This window comes from Wolffia australiana, chromosome 8 (genome assembly GCF_029677425.1).
Source record: "Wolffia australiana isolate 7733 chromosome 8, ASM2967742v1".
NCBI lineage: Eukaryota > Viridiplantae > Streptophyta > Magnoliopsida > Alismatales > Araceae > Wolffia > Wolffia australiana.
Window position 1 is genome coordinate 5,893,323 of NC_135842.1, and position 19,335 is coordinate 5,912,657.

General features: G+C 39.6%; 2 protein-coding genes across 4 annotated transcripts; one reads left to right on the forward strand and one right to left on the reverse strand.

Annotated features, from left to right (window-relative positions):
- Nucleotides 1-1,641: 1,641 nt before the first annotated feature.
- On the forward strand, nucleotides 1,642-5,564 carry LOC144706365 (uncharacterized). Its single transcript, XM_078579281.1, has 5 exons — nucleotides 1,642-1,890; nucleotides 2,953-3,121; nucleotides 3,374-3,692; nucleotides 4,233-4,298; nucleotides 4,917-5,564. Exons 1-5 carry the CDS (start codon nucleotides 1,792-1,794, stop codon nucleotides 5,413-5,415), a joined length of 1,152 nt encoding a protein of 383 aa, XP_078435407.1. The 5' UTR covers nucleotides 1,642-1,791; the 3' UTR covers nucleotides 5,416-5,564.
- Nucleotides 5,565-8,334: 2,770 nt separating this feature from the next.
- LOC144706786 (alpha/beta-Hydrolases superfamily protein) lies at nucleotides 8,335-18,965 on the reverse strand. Of its 3 annotated transcripts, none has more exons than XM_078579819.1 (10): nucleotides 18,534-18,964; nucleotides 18,353-18,429; nucleotides 17,901-18,006; nucleotides 16,727-16,819; nucleotides 16,555-16,620; nucleotides 12,245-12,390; nucleotides 10,853-10,961; nucleotides 10,620-10,684; nucleotides 10,381-10,529; nucleotides 8,335-8,495 (listed from the first exon to the last, which is right to left on the reverse strand). In XM_078579819.1, the coding sequence occupies exons 1-9, from the start codon at nucleotides 18,720-18,722 to the stop codon at nucleotides 10,382-10,384; spliced, it is 999 nt and encodes a 332-aa protein (XP_078435945.1). In that variant the 5' UTR covers nucleotides 18,723-18,964; the 3' UTR covers nucleotides 8,335-8,495; nucleotide 10,381. The 3 variants fall into 3 exon arrangements, with proteins under 3 accessions (XP_078435945.1, XP_078435946.1, XP_078435944.1); XM_078579820.1 differs by lacking the exon at nucleotides 8,335-8,495 and adding an exon at nucleotides 10,196-10,300 and having other exon boundaries at nucleotides 18,534-18,965; XM_078579818.1 differs by lacking the exon at nucleotides 8,335-8,495 and having other exon boundaries at nucleotides 10,253-10,529.
- Between the last annotated feature and the right edge of the window lie 370 nt (nucleotides 18,966-19,335).

Genomic DNA, 19,335 nt, shown 5'->3' on the forward strand with positions numbered 1-19,335 from the left:
GTCAAGATCAACTAGTGGATGTTTTATCCAAGCCTCTTCCTAAGCCTCTTCAGATCCAAGCTCAACATCCTCTCCGTTGCTGATGAGCTTGTGGGAGTAATGAGGAACACAAAGTCATCTACTTCGACTGATAGGATTTAACAGAAATAGTTAGTAAAAATGAATATGTACTTATACCCATGAAGAGATTTAGATTAATTGAATTAAATATAGGATTAAATCTAGATAAGACTAAATTCAGTAAATAGGATTAAATATTGATAGGCAAAATAAACTGATAGACAAATTAAAGGTCATGTTTTATTTAAAATAGACAGTTACAGATCTCGAGCTATAATGGTCTATACCTATCCATTGCTAGAGATGCCTGTAAATATCAACTCATCTGTAAAGATTTTTAATAAGAAAGAGATCAACAATCTTAATCCTTGTCTCCTGTTTTGTCTCTCCTTCTCATCTATCTCCATTCTTCTCTTCTTCTTCTTCTTCTTCTACATCATCTGGAGACTTTTACGCCAATAAGGTCAAATTGGATGACACAGATTACCTGTCCATGGACGAAACAGCTGTCCTCTCCGGGACAAGCGGACGATTCTTTGTCCTGTTAATTGTCTGAACTCTGGGACGGGACGACTTTTCTGTCCACGGCCGAAACTATCGTCCCGTAGGGATCGGCAGGCGTCATCCGTCACATCACATGTCACCGTGACGGAAACGTGACGGATGACGTTACGGTGACGGAATTAGGGGTTTGTGACAGTGACAGTGATGGATGACGGATTGGTCGTGACAGGAACATGACGGTGACGGTGTGCTTCGGATGTGTGATGTGACAGAACGGCCGCCACGTATGACGGCCATGATGGATTTTTTAAAAAGTAAAAAACAGACAGAAAATACGTACTAAAATCATTATTTTTTAAACTTTCTAACGGGCGAGTTTTGCCATGTGGCGTTATTTTGATTTCTTTGCATTTTACACAGAAATCCCTGTTTTTTTTTGCGCAAGCAAGCCGACTCTGCCTATAAATAATTGGAGATATACCCCTCCAATTCTCTGTCCTCCAAATTTCCCTAATAATTGAAAATAATTTTTTTAGGGTTTTTTTTTCACGTCACCGGCGACGGTGACACCGTCCGGTGACGGGGACGTGACGGGACGCCACACGGAGGGACACGTGACGGTTTTTTCTCCATATAAAGGGTCGTGTGACGGGACAGTGATGTGACGAAACTTTAGTCACGTCATCGTCTGTCATGGTTCGTCATCCGTTCCGTCACGTCTGGGGCGTCACGTCCCGGACGTGCCGTTCCCTACCGTCCGGTCGCGTCCGTGCACTATATTAGAGAAGAGTTAGATGGGCTAAGCAGAGCCCAATAAGGGGCAAATAGGGCGGCCCATTAAGGGCCCAATAGGCCCTTGTTCCTACAAATCTGCCGTATTTACCGTATTAATCATTATTCTTGAGGGGAGAGAGGGCCCAGCTATGGAGGAAGGCGACGAGAGGGGCGATAGAACTTACCCCATTTCTCCCCTTTTGATTGCGAATTGCAGGCCCAGATCGTCCACAAATCTCGATTCCCCGACCATGGCAGATGGATCGATTCCTCGCTCTTGCCCCGGCCCCACGCCCATCTCAATTTGAGGCGGATAGAAATTTCTCGAAGCCGTATCCCTTTGCTCGGATTGGCGTGTTTTCCTCCCCTCGAATCCGCCCCCGCCTTCCCCCCCTCGCTGGGGGTGAAGGGTAAGGGGGATTCCCAGGAGGGTTTTCGATTTCTGCGCTTGGTATGGCCTTTGCCGGGTTCACTGGCTCTGGGGTTTTCTATTCTCAGGACGGCTTCCAGCCTCAGATTGGATGCGGTGGCCGGAGTTGGCCGCTTCCCAAGGTCTGTGATGGTGTTTTTTTGTGTTTGTTGCTCTTGATTTTGGGTGGGATTGTTGGGTTTTTCCTTTTTTTGTTGTGATGTGCTTTGTTCGTTTGGTGCGGGCTTGGGTTCTTTCTTCTTTTTTGTTTTGTGGGTTGCCGTGAATTAATTCGATGAGAAATTTGTCCGCTTGGATGTAAAGTTTTTTAAGGTAAAAACTTCGTCTTGCAAGTCTGGGACGCCATAATTATCATGATTTGAAGTTTTGTACTGTGGCATGTTTCTGTTTGTGTTGCTTGTGTTTTGTGGAAATTCTCATCTTAATTCAAAACAAAAATTTTCCGTCAGGATGCTAAATTTGTGGGGTCTTTATACCTTGGGTTATTTTGCTTTCTACCCAAGTCATTAGACAATCTGGCGATTAATCTTTGGAACTCGACATCGTTGCTTTGTGTTGAATGGATAACCTTGTCTTACTGTAGAGAAAAAGTTGTCCATCGACGCAAAGTTTATGAAAAAAGTCATCTTGAGTCCGAGGAGATATGAAGTTTTGTTTGGTTTCTCTACCTTTTTATTCGTGGAAATCGAGGCGTCCATAATTTTCATGATCTGAATTATACGTTTTGTTTTAAGTGGTCAATTCTGGTGCTCCTTTGTCTTTGGCATTCAATTTCACTTTCATCATATTATGTGTCCTCTTACGCGTCATGTCCTGTCTCTGTGCCATCTGTTGATTGGACAATCTGGTGGTGTGTCATTGGAATTCATCTTACTCCACGGAAAATTTTTCCTATTGGATGGAAATTTGGGAAAAAAACTCATCTTGAATATGACTGATTGGAGGGCTCCTCGATCATGTAGTTCTTGGACATACGGGATACCTTTACTTTCTTAGAGTTACTGGCGATCTGCATAATTCTATATGGTAATATTGAGGCATCTTTGATGATGTGCGATGTTCATTTGAGCGTTAAACAGTTCATCTGGGTACTCTTTTGTCTTAATCATTCAATTTCCATTGCATTGTATTATGTGTTCTCCTGTTCGTTGTTCTTGAATCATCATTTGCCAATCGTATTACAGGATTTTCATTGCTTTTCTCAAGGAGATGGCAAACCTAATATCTCTGCACCCGGATTACCTCTCTTGAAGCCGTCAGAATATATCGGTCCTTGGAAATACATTAAAGAGTGTGATCATTTGTCGAGGCCACCTTCTCTGCTCAACAGACAAGAGATAATTGATCTTCAAGGTTCCACTTTCTTTTCTTACAAATCCACCTTTCACATTTTCTGAGGCTCAATTCCTGGTGATGTTCATCAATATTCAGATGTACCTTACTGGTTTCCATCAACATTTTCTGAGGCTCAATTCGAGGATAATATATTTAGTCTTGGTCATTTGTATCTCTTTCTAGGAATATTTTCATTTGTTTCTCGTTTTCTAAGATTCATAAACTTCATAAACTCAATTGTTCATGACCATTGTTCTGATCTTGCAACAGATGATCGGCAGACTGATGTCTTTGAACAGTCCGTTGTACATGCGGCTGACGAGTTCCATTTATATGACGCTGGGGGTGATTACTTACAGGATTCTTTGGTTTACCCAGAGTCTGAAGTTATTCTTCCAAAGCCGGCTCTGGAAAGTGTTGAGAACTTTGATTGCAGTTCCGGGATGAGAATACTTCCAGATTCTCGAATGTTGTTCATAGGCACGGATGAAGAGATAAGTGATCTTCTCTCGATGCTTTCAGACTTGTATCAATCAAGGAAATCAACAACACTCAGCAGACGCCAGATGGTTATTCCTTATTTCAGAAGGTACACCAAGTCCGATAAACTGAATGTTTCCTGTTAAGCAATATTCATTTGTTTCTTTCTTTCAGTTTCTAATCGACTAGCCTAACTAATTTTTATCTATGAAACACAACAATAAATTTTTTTTTCCTCAGCGGATGCAATGCATTAGGTTGTTCTAATCACCTGTTCGTACGTGTTTACATAGTTTTTGAGTTTTTAATTAAAAAAAATAGTTTTTGAGTTCTAAATGGATAAGTATTTATTGCTTAGAATTCATTGATTATGAAGCCTTAACATTTTGAGGAACAAGATTTTTGAACTCTCTTCGTCCTGTTTTCTCCCATAAAAACGTTTAAATTTGATCTAATGTCTATCACCTCTGGACTAAAAGTTAGGTCGAGTGATATTTGTTTTATCTATTTCACTTTAAATTTCTGGTCTTTAGCGTTCTTGAAGATCGGCTTCATTGACATAGTCTTGAACCATAGTTTTTTTTCCCTAAAATGAGTTTTCTCTCGTGTTTGGTTTTCTAAAACCCAATGTTGTTTATATATTTCCCAGATCTCGTAATGGAGGGCGCCCTAGTATGCCCAGTACAAATATGGAAGCAAAGACAGTCACCCAGAGGTATATTATTACATCAACCCAAATATCTGATTAAACCAACAGTTATTGCACCCACTAACTAAATCTTTAATCTTTGGACTGATGTTTCGTGATACAACCTTTATTAAGTTTTGTAAAATTTCAATTCTGCTCGTAAATGATTCGTTTGTTCGTTGGAAACAGAGAAAACATAGTTATTGTTATGATCCCCTACCCCAAGCAGGGATACCCTAATCATGTAGTCCGATCAAGGGCATTCCTATCATTCAAAAACGTATGTGTCTCCCTTTAAAGAAACCTCGCCACCTTCCAAGGAGACTAGCAAAGTATTAACTGAGACATCATGATTCATTTCTCTTTCCTCCCCCTCTCTCTCGATCCTTCTCTTTCTCTCTCCTCTTCTTTGATCTGTCTTCCCCCCTACTTCTCTATCTGCTGATTTTCTCCTCAATATATCTCTGTCTTTCTTTATATCCCTACCGGAATTATCTCCTCTCATCTCAAGATATATCAAGATTGGGCTTAAATCATGACAGGGTCTGCCATAACCTTTGATTATATCATGGTTCTGAATCCTTTTCTGTTTCATAAACATGTTTCAACGTGTCAGCTCATCTCACTCTCCGTTCTCATTCTCAGAGCTAAGACTGTCAAGCCGAACCCCTCGACGAGCAAGAAAGAGACGAGACGAGCAACCAAGGAGAGGGACATGTACAGAAAGAACCTCTTCCACGCATGTGAGAGCCTTCTATTAATGATCTTGGGGGGGAGCAGAGGAGAGATGGCCTTTCTCTCTCTAAAGAAGTCTGGGCCAGAGGTCTCGAACCTGCTTATGCAGGTCTGCACCGGTATTATCGGAACTGCCATTGCCGTCTTCTTCTCTGTGGTATGGAGGATTGCTGTCTTGAAAGCTCCCTTTAGCTCAGCAAAACTGCTAAGTGCTGGCCTGGCTCTTAGTCTGGTTTGGCTCTCTGAGGCAGTCAACTCCTTGAGAGAGAACATTGTCTTGTTTTCACGAAACTCTGGCAAAGTCGCTTTCGTGGATCGAAAGATGCGTTTAAGATTCGAGAAAAGCATGAAGCAGATCTTCTACCGGACATTGACATTGATGGCCGTGGCCCTGCTCAGGTATGCATGAGAATTGCACCTGTAAATTGCGGTTCTCTATAAGTTTTGTTTTCCTTCTTTTTGGAGAAGAATGGACGGTGGAATAAATCAAAGCTTTCTCCTAAAATCCATGTTAATACTCTTGTGATGTTCTGCTATATCTCATGGCACTTCCCTCTCTGTAAAGGATCTATTGATTGCTGCACGTGGATGTCATCCTGTAGTGTCTCATTGTTTTTTATTATTTCTTCAAAAAATTGTTTAGGGGAATGTGAGTGATTACGATTCATTAATGGGAATGTGAGTGATTCTCAATATTTTGAGAGATTTCTTGTTAGTTCTTGGCCTCTTTTTTCATTGGGCGGTCTCCATTGCGGATGACTTTTCCTTGACTTTGCTCTTATGTATGGATAACACTCACCGAGGGTGATGTGCGTTGGATTTCTGATACAATCCTCAATCTAGGCTCGTATTGGAGGGGAGTAGAGGTTGAGGCGAGGTAGAGAGGAGAAACGGGAATGATCTGAGAGGAGGTTGAACTGATGAGGCAGGGATCGACCGGGGACGAGGCCTGAAGATGCGCTGAGGTAGAGATGATCACGAGGGGGGGGATCGTAGAGGGCAACAGAGGGCCTAGATGTGGAGAGAGAAGGTATGAGACCTTACTTCATTCTTCTTGGCTGCCCTCCTAAAGGGAGGGCATCCCTATTTAAAGGAAATACACAATAGCCAAATGACTGAAATGCCCGTGTGGGCTAACATGACAAAACTACCCCTAGATAGGTTGAGGATCCTATCAATTTCCTATCTGTGATTGAAGATATTAACTCTGATCTGATGTGCTTCATCGTTTAAGATTCCAGCTGATCCAACCGTGTGAATTTTGAGTACGCGTTATATTTTTTTTGTAGTATCATGGGTAAGATGAGTAAATATGCAGCCTTCAAAAACTCCTGAATTTTGGTTAGCCTTTGATCTCAAGTACCTTTTCAAGGCGTTGGGTTTATCCCTTTTCTCTTGAACCTACCCTTCTCAGGAAGCACATTTTTTAAAAGTGTGCACACAAATCCTCTATCATCTTATGCAGGAGTGGGGACTCCTGCATTTTCTTTGTGAAAGTATTTCGTGTCACTTAATACCTGCCTTAGAAATATTTCTTTGTGAAAGTATTCAATGTTCCTAGCTATCTTACCACCCAATACCTGCCTTAGAAATATTTCTCTGTAAATTTTAACTAATGCACAAGATTATGCACACTCTTCCATCAGTCCAGCTCTCCCTCAGGCGTCAGTTGTCTAGTATAACTTAGTTGCAGGATATAAAAGTTTCTAATTCGTTTTATATTTTCTTTACCAGTGCCTTTCAAGTGTTGGATGGAATTTTGAGAATATATATTTTGTAATATGTTAAAGATCATCTCAACTAGATTTGCGAGTTGATCTCCTTTGACCTCGATTTCTGAGGCTTATACACCTTGTGGAATAATTTACCCCTTGAATTAACATATGTTAAGATCATCTCAGCTAGATTTGTGAGTTGATCTTCCCTGACTTCTATTTTTTGGGCTTGTACACTTACGAGATAATAATTAGATCTAATAGTTTACTCTTGGATATAATAGATAGTTTTCCATTTCTTAAAAAGAAATAGATAGTTTTCCATGCCAGTTATCCTAATGGTGTGTTTACATCCCAATATATCTTAGTCCTTATCTCCCTTGCGACAGACTCAATTCTCTCTGAGACTTGAGTCTTGGTGTGTTCATGGCACATCTTAATTAATTGAGATGATATCCCCCTTGTTAGGTTTTTACTCGTGTTATTAGTAAAAACACTAGTCTTATCAAGTTAATGAACCATGGCCTAATCGTCATCTTTTGCCATTTGGTTTCAAAGACTGCTCAAAACACACTGTCTTTGTTCTGATTGTAGGAGAAGACTTGGTGAGATGTAGTTCTAGAAATTAAAAGCCTCACTATAGTTATTGGATCTTAAACCTATTTATCAAATCATGTTTTTCTTGAGTTGATCTATTGATGCGTATTTTAACAAAAGTGATTTGTTATTTCTCACAAAAAAACTATTGTGATTTGAAGATGGTGGTGTGTTTCCAGTTTAGGAACTTAACTAAACAAGGGTAATTCGTCCTGAAATTTTGTGCTACACTTGTATGTTTTATTCGGATTGTAATATTCAGCCAATCAACCTTTAAGTAGAGAGCATCTTACTTTAGTTTGGAGAACCTATTAATCTCAAAGATCAATGTTTGGTTGTCCACTTCTGACTTTCTCAAATCCTTCCTGGCCTCCCCAGCTAAATATTCATCATTAATGACCAAGATTTGTTGGGTATGCTAATTAATTTATACCGTCCCATGTCTCAGTTCAAGCCCAAGCAAGGTCTAAACATTCCTCAATAATAACGCTATTTAATTTGAGCTTCCCAGTTTAAAAGATATTTTTTAAAGTTCTGGGTTTCAAACTTGTCTCACAGAAGTTGATTTTACAGAATTTAGTAATTCTAAATAAACAATACCCACTGTGGAATGGTCAATCCATTTGAATTCTATGCAAAATGAACGCACTCTACATTTCCTGAGAAATACATGATACATGTTAGTCAACCTTTATTTGAAGCTTGTTTTAAGAGAGGAATTCAAGAAAGGTTTGTCCTATTTCCTATGTGTTCATCAATTCTCTTGTAAAATCAAGATATTCTTCTGTATAAAATTTTATGGATCCATCTGGAATCACAGTGTGTATACTGTTGACAATGCTTGAATTCCTGATTGCTTTCCTTGGATTGCATTCATGACTATTAGCTCAAACAACTTTGAAGTATCTTGGCAAGATTTATGCCAGATGATTATATCACTCCTGATAATATATTCGATGATGATCAACATTAAGATATCTTTAATATTGGCAAGAGAAGTTACATTTTATTGGACATTTAATTCAAAAATAACATTATCTCATAAATTGGATCTTTTAATTCCCTTCTAATCAGCCATCAATGCATCAGTTACTCTGTTTACCAAGGATTCAATTAAATATACCTTCTCCATTATGCTCTTTAAACTCTGCAATCTTAGAGCGTTACCCCAATGGTCCTGTCATTTCAATTCGAAAAATACATGTTAATGGAGTTATCCAAATAAATAAAATATTTCAATATAAATAAAAACGATCAAATTCAATTGCAAACCTATTAATGCAACACATTCAATAAATCGAGTGGTACCATATAAAAGTGACCATAAACTCGAGAGTCTGGGCTAATTTGAAAGATCATTCAACGTAGTTGATATAACTGAATTGGGCATTGTTTGGTCAAGTGGTGGCAACTCAATCAAATTAATAACAGTCTCCATTGACTCTTTTTTATTATTTGAATATTCATGAGCTAAGACCAATTCAAGGCTCCTTTTTGCCACGCATAAACTAGACCAACAATTAGGATAAGCACAAAATTTTAAAGTCATTACCCACTGATAAAGAAAGATGGTTTCAACATCAAAAATGACAAAACTAAAAACATATAATAGTGAATTCGGAGTTATTATTATTATTTTAAAAAATACTAATTAAAAATTTTACTTTATTTTCTTCAAGACTGAAGTCAGATATTTATTTACTTTTCAACTAAAAACACTTCACTCTGCTCTATATTATGTTTACTTTTCCAAAACAAGATTATCTATCTCAATGTTTTTTTCTTTTAATTTGTATTCATAAATAAAACATTAAGAACTAAATAAATTATATCCAGTAATTACAAATAATTATCTCAATTCAATTCAATTTCCAAGGTCACCGTAGGATCAAAGTCTTTAATCAAAAATTAATTCACGATCTTCCACAACTCTCATTGAGACGTCCATTAACAAATCAATTCTTATACATCACTTATTTCAAAAGTTGTTTACTTTTCCAAATGTTTCTTTCTCAATTCAGATCATCAGATCTAAATTGAAACATGGATACATGAGTAATCAGGATGAAAGGTCAATGCCATATCAGTAAATCAAGTAATCAAACATTTGAAGGTCTCCTTATCAAAACCATTAAAATAAGTTTCTTAAACTTGTTTACTCATCTGCCTTCAGAATAAGTTATCAAATGGCTAACCCTCAAACCAAATCTCCAGAAAACACATCATCTCCTTGTACTTGAATCTTAAATTTTAATTAAGAAAACTGATATAGGCAAACTGATTATGACACACATCAAAAGTTGATACTACTGGTGTTCTTTGCCAACCCTTCTGCATTGATGTGGATGCCTGAGATGAGCGCACCCGATGATTCAGCATCCACTAGATGTTATCGGTAATTCATTTTCAGATCTCATCACATCCACAACACTCCATGAAAATAATGCTGCCAGCACACTTTGATAACAAAATTTGAAAAAAAACAATGCATCATAATCCAGCTGGGGATGCCTAGAACTCGAATAGGAGCTTGGTTTAGGTTAGTATCAAGGGACAGGGAACAAGAGGGATCGAGTGGAAGAGGCAGGGATTGACCAAGGACAAACCGAATGGAGGCGCAGTGAAGTAGAGACGATCACAGGGAACAGGGATTGCAAGGGGGGAGAGCCAGTAACTAGAAATAGAGGAGAGGAGAGGAAGGGGATTTCAGCTTCATTAATACTTCTTGGCTGTCTTCCTGAAGGGATGGCTGTCTTATCTCAAGGAGAATTTATATAAAAGGGGAAATGACCAAAATACCCCTGCAGGAATAAAATAATAAAACCAAACCAGGATAAGATAGGACTTGTATCAATAGTTCCCCCTTTAAAGATCAGCTTTGACGAAAACCAGACTTGTATCATATGATGGGGATCATACAAACTCATTCAAATATACAGTAAAGAAACAAACCACGCGACCTTGAGAAAACAATGTCTATATCTACACGAAATCAACAAATGAACGTGGTCAATATCATGACAAATCACAATTGAGATATGCAATAGAAGAGTGAAATTGACCTCAACTCCAAGGATCGTCCCAGCCCTTTGGCCCTTCTCTCTTGAGAAAATCCATGATAGCTTTAACAGCCTCCTCCAGCCTATTGGAAAGAGCATGATTTCCCCATTCTACCTCAACCTTTTCTGCTCCCCCAAGAGCCTTGCATAGCCTGAAAAGGTAAATAAGAAAGGGATCTTGAACATACATTTTTTAAAAATCAAAATAAAAAATTACACAATTATCTGGTAAAACTAATTACCTTTCTACAAAGGCCTTCTTATCCACATAATCAGGCACATATTCATCAGCCATGGAGAAAATAACCTGAAATAATGAAGGAATCCAAGTAAATATTTTTTCACACTTTTCAATGGCACACAATAAACAGAATTTTTTTTATCAATGAATCACACAAAACGAATTTGTTATTAGCAAAATAATGTAAATTTATGTAAGCTAATATAGAGAAATAACTCACAGATGCTTGCTCACCTGACAGGGCGTGTTTGCCATGTGGCCAAGTCTAAGACGCAGCTGATCATCTGTAAGATCAGAGCTAAACATATCGTCGTCTCCCATGAATGCGCTCAGTGAGTGATATCTAGAGGAAAATCACCATTAGTTAAACAAAAGTTGAATGGAAAATGGAAAACTGGGAATTCAGTTATCCCTAGAGGAACATCACCATCATTCCAATGTTATCCCCAAGAAAATAAGTGAAAATCAAAAGAATTCAGTGTTCATAAAATTACAACGTAGGCTAAGAGATGCATATATATATAGAGAGAGATAGATTGACTGAGAGATAGTGCAAATATTCCTGAAGGGAACCGATCTAAAGCGACAGAGTTTGGTGATGACAAAGTTAAAGTGGAGGTGGGCTGAGAGAGAGAATTTGGCAGTGATAATGTACTAATGAAGGATGACAGAGAGAGAGAGAGAGATAAAATAGATAGATAGAGAGAGAGAGAGAGATAACTACCTGATAAATAAGTTTTACCACTAGATAAAGAAGTCTCACCACCAGATAACGAAGTTTAATCACCCGATAAAAAAGTCTTACCACCCGATAAATAAGCTCTTAAGTCAGAAAAGAAGACTTCAATAATGAATACAACCTTGAGTCTATATTACATTGGATGTTATTACTACCCTTATGATCCAAGAACGGTGATAAAAGTACTTTCTCGATCTAACACAGTGACGATGGAAAAATCACAACACTTACGATGCAGTGAAAAGCAATAACGGATAGAGTTCAGAACAATCGCAATCAAGAAGGGAGAACCTGGGAGAGAGAATTGCCCAAGAACTAGGATAGCCTGGAGAATCTTAATATAGATACTTCCCTTCTGGTCATGGAATCCCTCCACGACTAGCCACAGCTGCTCACAGCCTTCTGTATGGGGAAAGGCTTCTTGAATTCTAGAATAATCCTCAAAAGTTCCCACCAGGCTTCTATTTATAGGATCACAGCATTGGCCTGTTTGTGCGCACGTGCTGCTGGGCAGCCTGTTTTTTCACTATAACAGATCTTTTTTATTTGTTAGGTTCTAGTAAAGAACCTATCACACGGTTGTTACTGTTTTCCACCCTCAACGGAAATCTTTCAGAAACATCACTTATATGTTACCAATAATGTGCCAGTTCACTGTCAATGGCTCACGGATGACACAAATATAAGTGTGACCTCTATGACTTTAGAGAATTTTATGACGCAAATATAAAAAAACATACACAAATAAACTTAAAAATAATAGTGAACGAAACAAATTATACACCTAACACGCAAATATAGCAGGAGATCAATGATATCACAGAAGCTGTCATGTGTATGTTTTTTTTAAAAAAAATTAAAGGATTAATGAATAGTAAGAAAAAGACCTGTAAGCTGTGATTGGGGCGTCAGGTTCTGCATTCCTGGGCATGAGTTCTTGTGCTTTATCTTCATTAATCATGGTCAAAGCAAGATCTATCATTGCAGCTGTCTCAGGGAGAGTCGCTCTGTACTCACGGTCACTAACAGGAGCCTGAAAACATCATCCAACAGTTGTTAAACCTTTTCGTGGATGTATCTCTCACCTCCAAGAAACTCAAACATAGTTATCATAGGTTAACTAGCAAAATATTACGCATTCAGCACTTTCTAGAATGCAAAATTACCTATCCCTGGTCTGTGAAAAACATATATATGCACTTTGATGGCAATGTTGGTTTGCAGGTGGAAAACATTTGACAAAACCGAAAGAAGAGGAATTCTTGATATTCAGTTTTTGATGCTGATGAACATATTGTATATCCTTCATAATCAGCAACTTTATAGGTATCCAGCTTTAGCTTTCTCATTGTTTAACAAATACAAGTAAGCTCATTTCATATAATAAGATTTTCAACCATCATACGGTGCTTCATTTGGCAAGATTATGCTTTGACACGATTTTCAAAAGATGATAGGGGGCAGAAATCCATTTCTCACTTTTTTTTTTGAATGAATTTCCCACTGGTTTTCCTCTCTGATTTTCATTATAATGACCTCATTCGTGTCTTTGATGGTTGCACCAAGCAAGTATGGTGAGCGTGCACAAAAATAACCCTGGTTTTCAGGACACCGATTATTAGTAAAGAAACTAAAGGAGTTTAGTTTGTATTGTTCTGATTGAATTGGGTTCAAATCAAGGTCGGCTATTGAAACAAATGTGAGTTTCTGCCGATAACCAACAAAATTGGATTGCATCATCCTGCAGAGTGATTACTATGCATGATTGTTGATTGCCGAAAGATGGCTGTTTTCTTCCTTCATAAAGATGTATTTGTTGCTTTTCTTCTTTTTAAACCCCAGTAAGTCCTATTTTAAGTAGGGAATGTCACTGTCCGGTCATGGTCTCGGGTTCAGCAAAAAACAAAACCTAGATCTGAAGTTCTGTCCGGTCAAAGACTAGTCTGGTCTGATCTCAGTCCATTCAGGTTAACTAATCAGGGTCAAAGTTGAAAAGTCAAAGTCATAGTTTTAAACAGACATTTAGAGCTAAAATTTAATATTAAAAGATAAATCTGAAATTCTGCTCATGGAATGAATACAACAAATCAAAAATTTCTAGACCCGAATTTCCACTACAAAGAATAATGTCTTATAAAATGTATTAAGTCAATCTGAAAAACAAAATGTTCACATTTCAATGAGTTCAACTAAACTTGGTCTTCCTTTCAGACGGATAACATTTCACAAGTTGAATAGAAAATAATACATCACTATGGGCTGTAGAGAGAGATTGCGAGTGGCAAAGAGTGAGAGGGAAAGGGATAGCGTTACAGAGGGGACAGAGAAAGAGATAAAGTTAGAGAGGGGGAGAGAGTGAGAGGGAAAGGGATAAAGATAGAGAAGGGACAGAAAGAGATAAAGTTAGAGTGGAGGAAAGAGTGAGAGGGAAAGGGATAAAGATAGAGAAGGGATAGAGAAAGAGATAAAGTTAGAGGGGGGAAAAAAGTTAGGGGGGGGAAGAGTGAGAGGGAAGGAGATAGAATTAGAGACGGAAAGAGATAGAGTTAGAGAGGGACGAGAGTAAGAGGGAAAGAGAAAGAGTTAGAGAGTAAGTGAGGGAGGGAGGGAGAGCGAGAGAGAGGGAAAATGACAGGCCTAGAGGGAGAGGGGAGGAAGAGAGAGAGGGGTGAGGTAGAGAGGGGGGTGGGAGAGAGAGAGAGAGAGGAAGGGGGAAGAGAGCGATTGAGGGAGAAGAAGAGTGAAAGAGAAAGAGAGAACAATTGAGGGAGAGAGAAAGAGAGAGAGAGGGACTGAGGTAGAGTGGGAGTGAAAGTGAGAGAGAGAGCGATTGAGGGAGAGTGAGAGTGAAATTCAGAGAGAGAGCGATTGAGGGAGCGTAAGAGTGAGAGTGAGAGCGATTGAGGGAGAGTGAGAGTGAAAGTCAGAGAGAGAGCGATTGAGGGAGGGTGAGAGTGAAAGTCAGAGAGAGAGCGATTGAGGGAGGGTGAGAGTGAAAGTCAGAGAGAGAGCAATCGAGGGAGAGTGAGAGTGAAAGTCAGAGAGAGAGCGATGGAGGGAGAGTGAGAGCGAAAGTCAGAGAGAGAGAGATTGAGGGAGAGTGAGAGTGAAAGTCAGAGAGATATAGATTGAGGGAGAGAGTGAGAAGAAAGTGAGGAGGTTGGATTGAGTGAGAGTGCAAGAGAGAGTCTAAGAGAGGTAGAGATGGGAGGAAAAGAGATAGATTTAGAGAGAGTGAGAGAGAGAGAGATTGAGACAGGGAGAGAGCAAGAGAGAGAGAGAGTTTGAGAGAGGGAGAGAATTAGAGAGGTTTTGAGGAGCAAGAAAATATTATGAGAGGGGGGGAGAGAGTTTGAGAGAGGGAGCGAGATAGAGAGCGGTTGAGAGGAGCAAGAAAAAATATTATGAGAGGGGAAGAGAGAGTTTGAGAGAGGGAGAGAGATAGAGAGAGGTTGAGAGGAGCAAGAAAAAATATTATGAGAGGGGAGAGAGAGTTTGAAAGAGGGAGAGAGATGGAGAGAGGGGATTGAGAGCAAGAGATTGAGATAGGTGGAAGAGAGAGAAGGGAGAGAAAGAGATTAAGGGAGGGAGGGTGGGAGGGACAAAGAGAGGGAGACAAGGGACAGGAGGGACAGGGAGAACGAAACAGATAGAAAGAGCGAGAGAGAGGGAGGGACAGGGGAGAGTGATACGATCCAACCCGGGATTGTATCGAAGATGGGTGAACTCGGGCAGAATGGACATTGCCAGAGGGTCACGATCAGTCGGAGGGACAGCAGAGTGGACATCGCCGGAGAACTCGACGGAGTGGACGTCGTCGAGGGAGAGAGGAGAACTACTACTAGCAGGAAACAACTCAATACTTCATGTTCTCGCCTCCAACAAGGAGGGCTACACACTTAAAGGAAACCCCAAGGAAATGTAGAAAGACGCTAATGCCCCTAGTGGGCATAGTGGATCGTGACAGAGAGAGAGAGAGCAAGAATGAGAGATCGTGAGAGTGAGAGGTTAAGAGCATAAGAAAGCAGACTTTAAAAAATATAACATATTAATTCTTCTTCCGGTCATTGGTCCGATCTGACGCTCAAACTGAAACCATAAAAGTTTGGTCTGTCCAAAAAAGCAGACCAACAGTAGCAGCTAGGTCTGCTCTGACTGAACTTTGGTCAGACCGTGATATTGTTTGATTGTAATCACAACCTTATGATATTCTCTAATTCTCGAGACCCAATCACGGTGATCCAATATAACTATCACGATTCTATGTGGAATGAAAATTATGTTGGATTCTCTCTCTCTGGTAGCTAGTGTTTAGACAGGTGGGCCAAAGGGAGTCCGAAGAACAACATTGACGACTGATAGGAATCTGATTGAGAGGAATCATCTATATGGTATGATCGTTGACTTAGGATTGAACTAGAAGAAGAGAGTGGAAAGGGAGATGCAAGCGGCAAGAGAGTGATATAACCCTAGGTTATAACGTCCAAAAAGGAAGGTAGTATGAGAAGATCAAATCTGATTCCTCTCTTAAAAAGAGAAGAGCAAAAACGTCTTGACAATTGACTTCTTGACCATTTGAATTCTACCAGTCTGCCTTTCCCACCCTGGTTTTATTTAAAGGGCAGTCACATGTCTGACCTCACTTCTTGCACATTTGCTGCACTTTTTGCGATAAGTGCAAGTTTAGCACCTATCAGATTGGCACCAAGAAGACAGAGAGAAGAGAGAGTGAGAGTGAGAGAGAGAGAGAGAGAGAGAGAGAGAGAGAGAGAGAGAGAGAGAGAGATAGAGAGAGAGATAGAAGACTGCAAGAAAGGACGACACTGTGAGAAGGTAACACTGGCAGAATGGACTTCATTAAGAGAAACTTCCAATTTATTCATGCTACACTCCTAAAGGGAATGTGCTAGTGTTATTATGGAAGCGCTGGTACGGGAAATGGCCAAAATAACCCAAGAGGGTACGTATTTGTATCAATAACACAAAGTTCAAACAAAAAATTCAACCCAATCATTTCAAGATTTCTGCTGAGTAATAACTAATAAAAACGACAAGATTTACCAAAGACTCTCTCTTCTGAAAGAAGATTTACCAAAGATTCTTTTCAATAAATCTATAGAATCGGCTTGAATTAGTTATTCCAAATAAATGAACTGAATTTACATTTTGATTTTGAGAGGTAGAATATAGAGGATACCTGCAAGATTGCTCCACGAACTGCTTTAGAGCAAGCAGAGTTTGAACGCATGTAGTACACTATATCCTGGAATGCATTTGAAACTTACAATTGAGAGAAACATTCCCACTAAAAATAAAAATGGGTCACAGTAAATACATAAACGTATAGAAACTGAGTTTCTGCAATGAACCTGACAACCAGTGCTGTGTCCGAGCAAAACCACCCCTTCTGAATTTTCTTTGTTGATCAAGTAACTGATGAGTTGGTCAAGTTCCGAGGAATCCTACAAGGAAATATTCAACAGAGTCTTTAAGAAGAGAGTAGAATCAAAAGAAAACCATATTTTATCAATTTCAGGATCTGAAGGCCAGGAAAGTAGTTCCTTATTCAAAACTGCTCATTGTGTTTCACCATGGTTTTCCAAATATTATGGGTAAATCATGAGAAATAAGTACTGAAAAATTATAGATACGAAAGACTTTTTTGCTGAAACTTCAATTTGATGATTTTTCAGTTTGGCTGAATTCAAATATGACAGTGATATGATACCGGGCCGCATTTATGAGCGCCGGCAGCCCAAGAAGCCCAATCAACCCACAAGCCCAACAGCAACCCTTACTTAAGGGTGTTAGGGGGTTGGGGAAAAGGGCATGAAGCTGGTACACCGTGAGTCTCCCACCCTGTTTTCTCTGTTCAGCAACTTGGAATCGCTAGCCCTCACTCACCGCTCTGTCCCCTTCGCCATGCAGAAGTTCTTCCCTGCAGCTGGAGGCCGCTAATCTCTCCTCCGGGCGACGATCTTCCCGCTCCCTCTTAGCTTTCTATTCTATCTCCTCTCCTCCACAGACCTTATTTGGTTACGTTGTACTTGAGACGGAATCCCGTTTCTAGGCATCGACAAAGCCTTGAGACGGGTTTTATCATTCCATTCCCGTAATAGAGAAGAATTGTTGGAGCATCTTATCAGAGAGCCCATCAATCATCCTTCAGTTTAGATGTCAACTATTTGATCAGAAAAAGTACATAATTTTCAATAGATCTTTTCACTTAGTTAGGAGAAAAAATAAAAATTTCACTGCCCCATAAGTTCCAATGTCACAGACAATGCAACAGATTTCAAAATGATGGTGCAGCAAGTCTGAAACGCCAGTAGACTGGAAATGGTAGAAAATTGATGAAAAAAATATCAGCAGTGAAATTCCAGAGTGCATTTTTAAGGACACCTACAAAAAAACCAGAGTGCATTTTTAAGCTGCATTCATACTAACAGAAATTGAACGACGAGCATGCATCTTAACTCAATCGTATCTGAAACTGATCAAGATAATTATGAAAATGCATAATTCAAGGTGAAGGTATCTTACTTGTTTTAAGCTTGAAATTCCATATCCAGAATAAGATGACGACAACAAAGGCTGCACTAGGGACCAATTCTCCTTCTCCAATGCTACAGAAAGAGGCTCCAGATATCTACAAATCGATTTTTACTTTCCGCATAAGATCAAAAAGAAAAAACTTCTGAATCATTTGAAGGTTGAAGCATGCGGACAATAACAAATAAAATCTGATTTTGAAAAGAAGTGTGCTCTGGATTTTAGATCTTCCCAGAGAATTAGTCACATTTTCGCAGGTAACAATTCCCACATATGAGTTCCAGCGGGCAAAAAGTCGTAGTTTTCATAACTTTAAAAGCAAGAACACCATTAAGGCGTAGATCCAACAAAAGGTTGAATCGCGCCACTCAATCCAGAAAAAAACTAAGCAAAAAAATCGGCAAACAAGCCAATTTAGACAGAAAATTATGCCAATAACGTACTGAGTGGCCAAATATCCTTCCCCCAATCCGCCGATGAAGATGACCTGTTGTCTGAAATCGCCCGTTTTGAATGCGACCTGCATTTAAAAAAGGCGCATCAAAACAATAAACCATTAAGAACACTACCACTCCATCCTACCAGAGATTCAAATCTTCAATTTTCAAGCTTGCCCATGATTACCTGAACCTGTTTGGGCCCGTACTTGAAGAGAACGCCAGGGATCTGGTTTTTCCGGGCAGTGGGCAAGGAACCCACCTCAACAGCGGCGCTGGCGCTCATATTTTTTGAGCTCCCACGAACAAGACCGGAGAACCAAGATGAGGAAGTGGAGGCAGAAGAACTGGGTTGTCCAAAGGATGAGGATTTCATGAGAGGAGAAGGATGAAGGCAAATCCCCACTTTCCCTCAAGCTTCTTTCGCCCTGCGCACAAAAAACCCAGACTGAGCAACAATTGACATTGCCCAGGTACTTCGACCCATCAATGAAATCTCCATTTTGAAACGCTTATTCCCATTTCTTGGATTGGACGGATGATGGATCCTCGTCCGTTTTGTCCCAAACTCCCAATCCGGTCATACAGGTGAATGGATGGCTTTGCTCAAGTCATTTCTGTCATTAGTCATCAGTTAGTGATTACCCATATATGATACCTGGTAGAGAATCTGGGCTGTTTCTTGTGTCGGATATTGGATATCTATCTGACATTGGATGTTGGATATTGGATATTGGATATTGGATATCTATCTATCGGATATTGGATATTGGATATTGGATGTCGGGATGGATACTGTAGGGCTCTGGATGTGGCGGATGCCGGCACGGTTTATCGATTCCGATATCCGATATTGTATATCTATCTGACATCTGATATCGGGATGGATACTGTAGGGCTCTGGATGTGGCGGATGTCGGTACGGTCTGTTGATTCTGATATCCGATATTGGATATCAAAATCTATTCCGAAAACAGTATCCGGATAAC

Coding starts and splice junctions, on each gene's coding strand:
- LOC144706365 (XM_078579281.1), top strand. CDS start 1,792: ATGGCCTTTGCCGGGTTCACTGGCTCTGGGGTTTTCTATTCTCAGGAC. Junction 1,891..2,952: donor GGAGTTGGCCGCTTCCCAAG/GTCTGTGATGGT, acceptor ATCGTATTACAG/GATTTTCATTGCTTTTCTCA. Junction 4,299..4,916: donor GCAAAGACAGTCACCCAGAG/GTATATTATTAC, acceptor TCTCATTCTCAG/AGCTAAGACTGTCAAGCCGA.
- LOC144706786 (XM_078579819.1), bottom strand. CDS start 18,722: ATGAAATCCTCATCCTTTGGACAACCCAGTTCTTCTGCCTCCACTTCC. Junction 18,430..18,533: donor ACGGGCCCAAACAGGTTCAG/GTAATCATGGGC, acceptor TTTTAAATGCAG/GTCGCATTCAAAACGGGCGA. Junction 10,530..10,619: donor AAGAAGGCCTTTGTAGAAAG/GTAATTAGTTTT, acceptor TTACCTTTTCAG/GCTATGCAAGGCTCTTGGGG.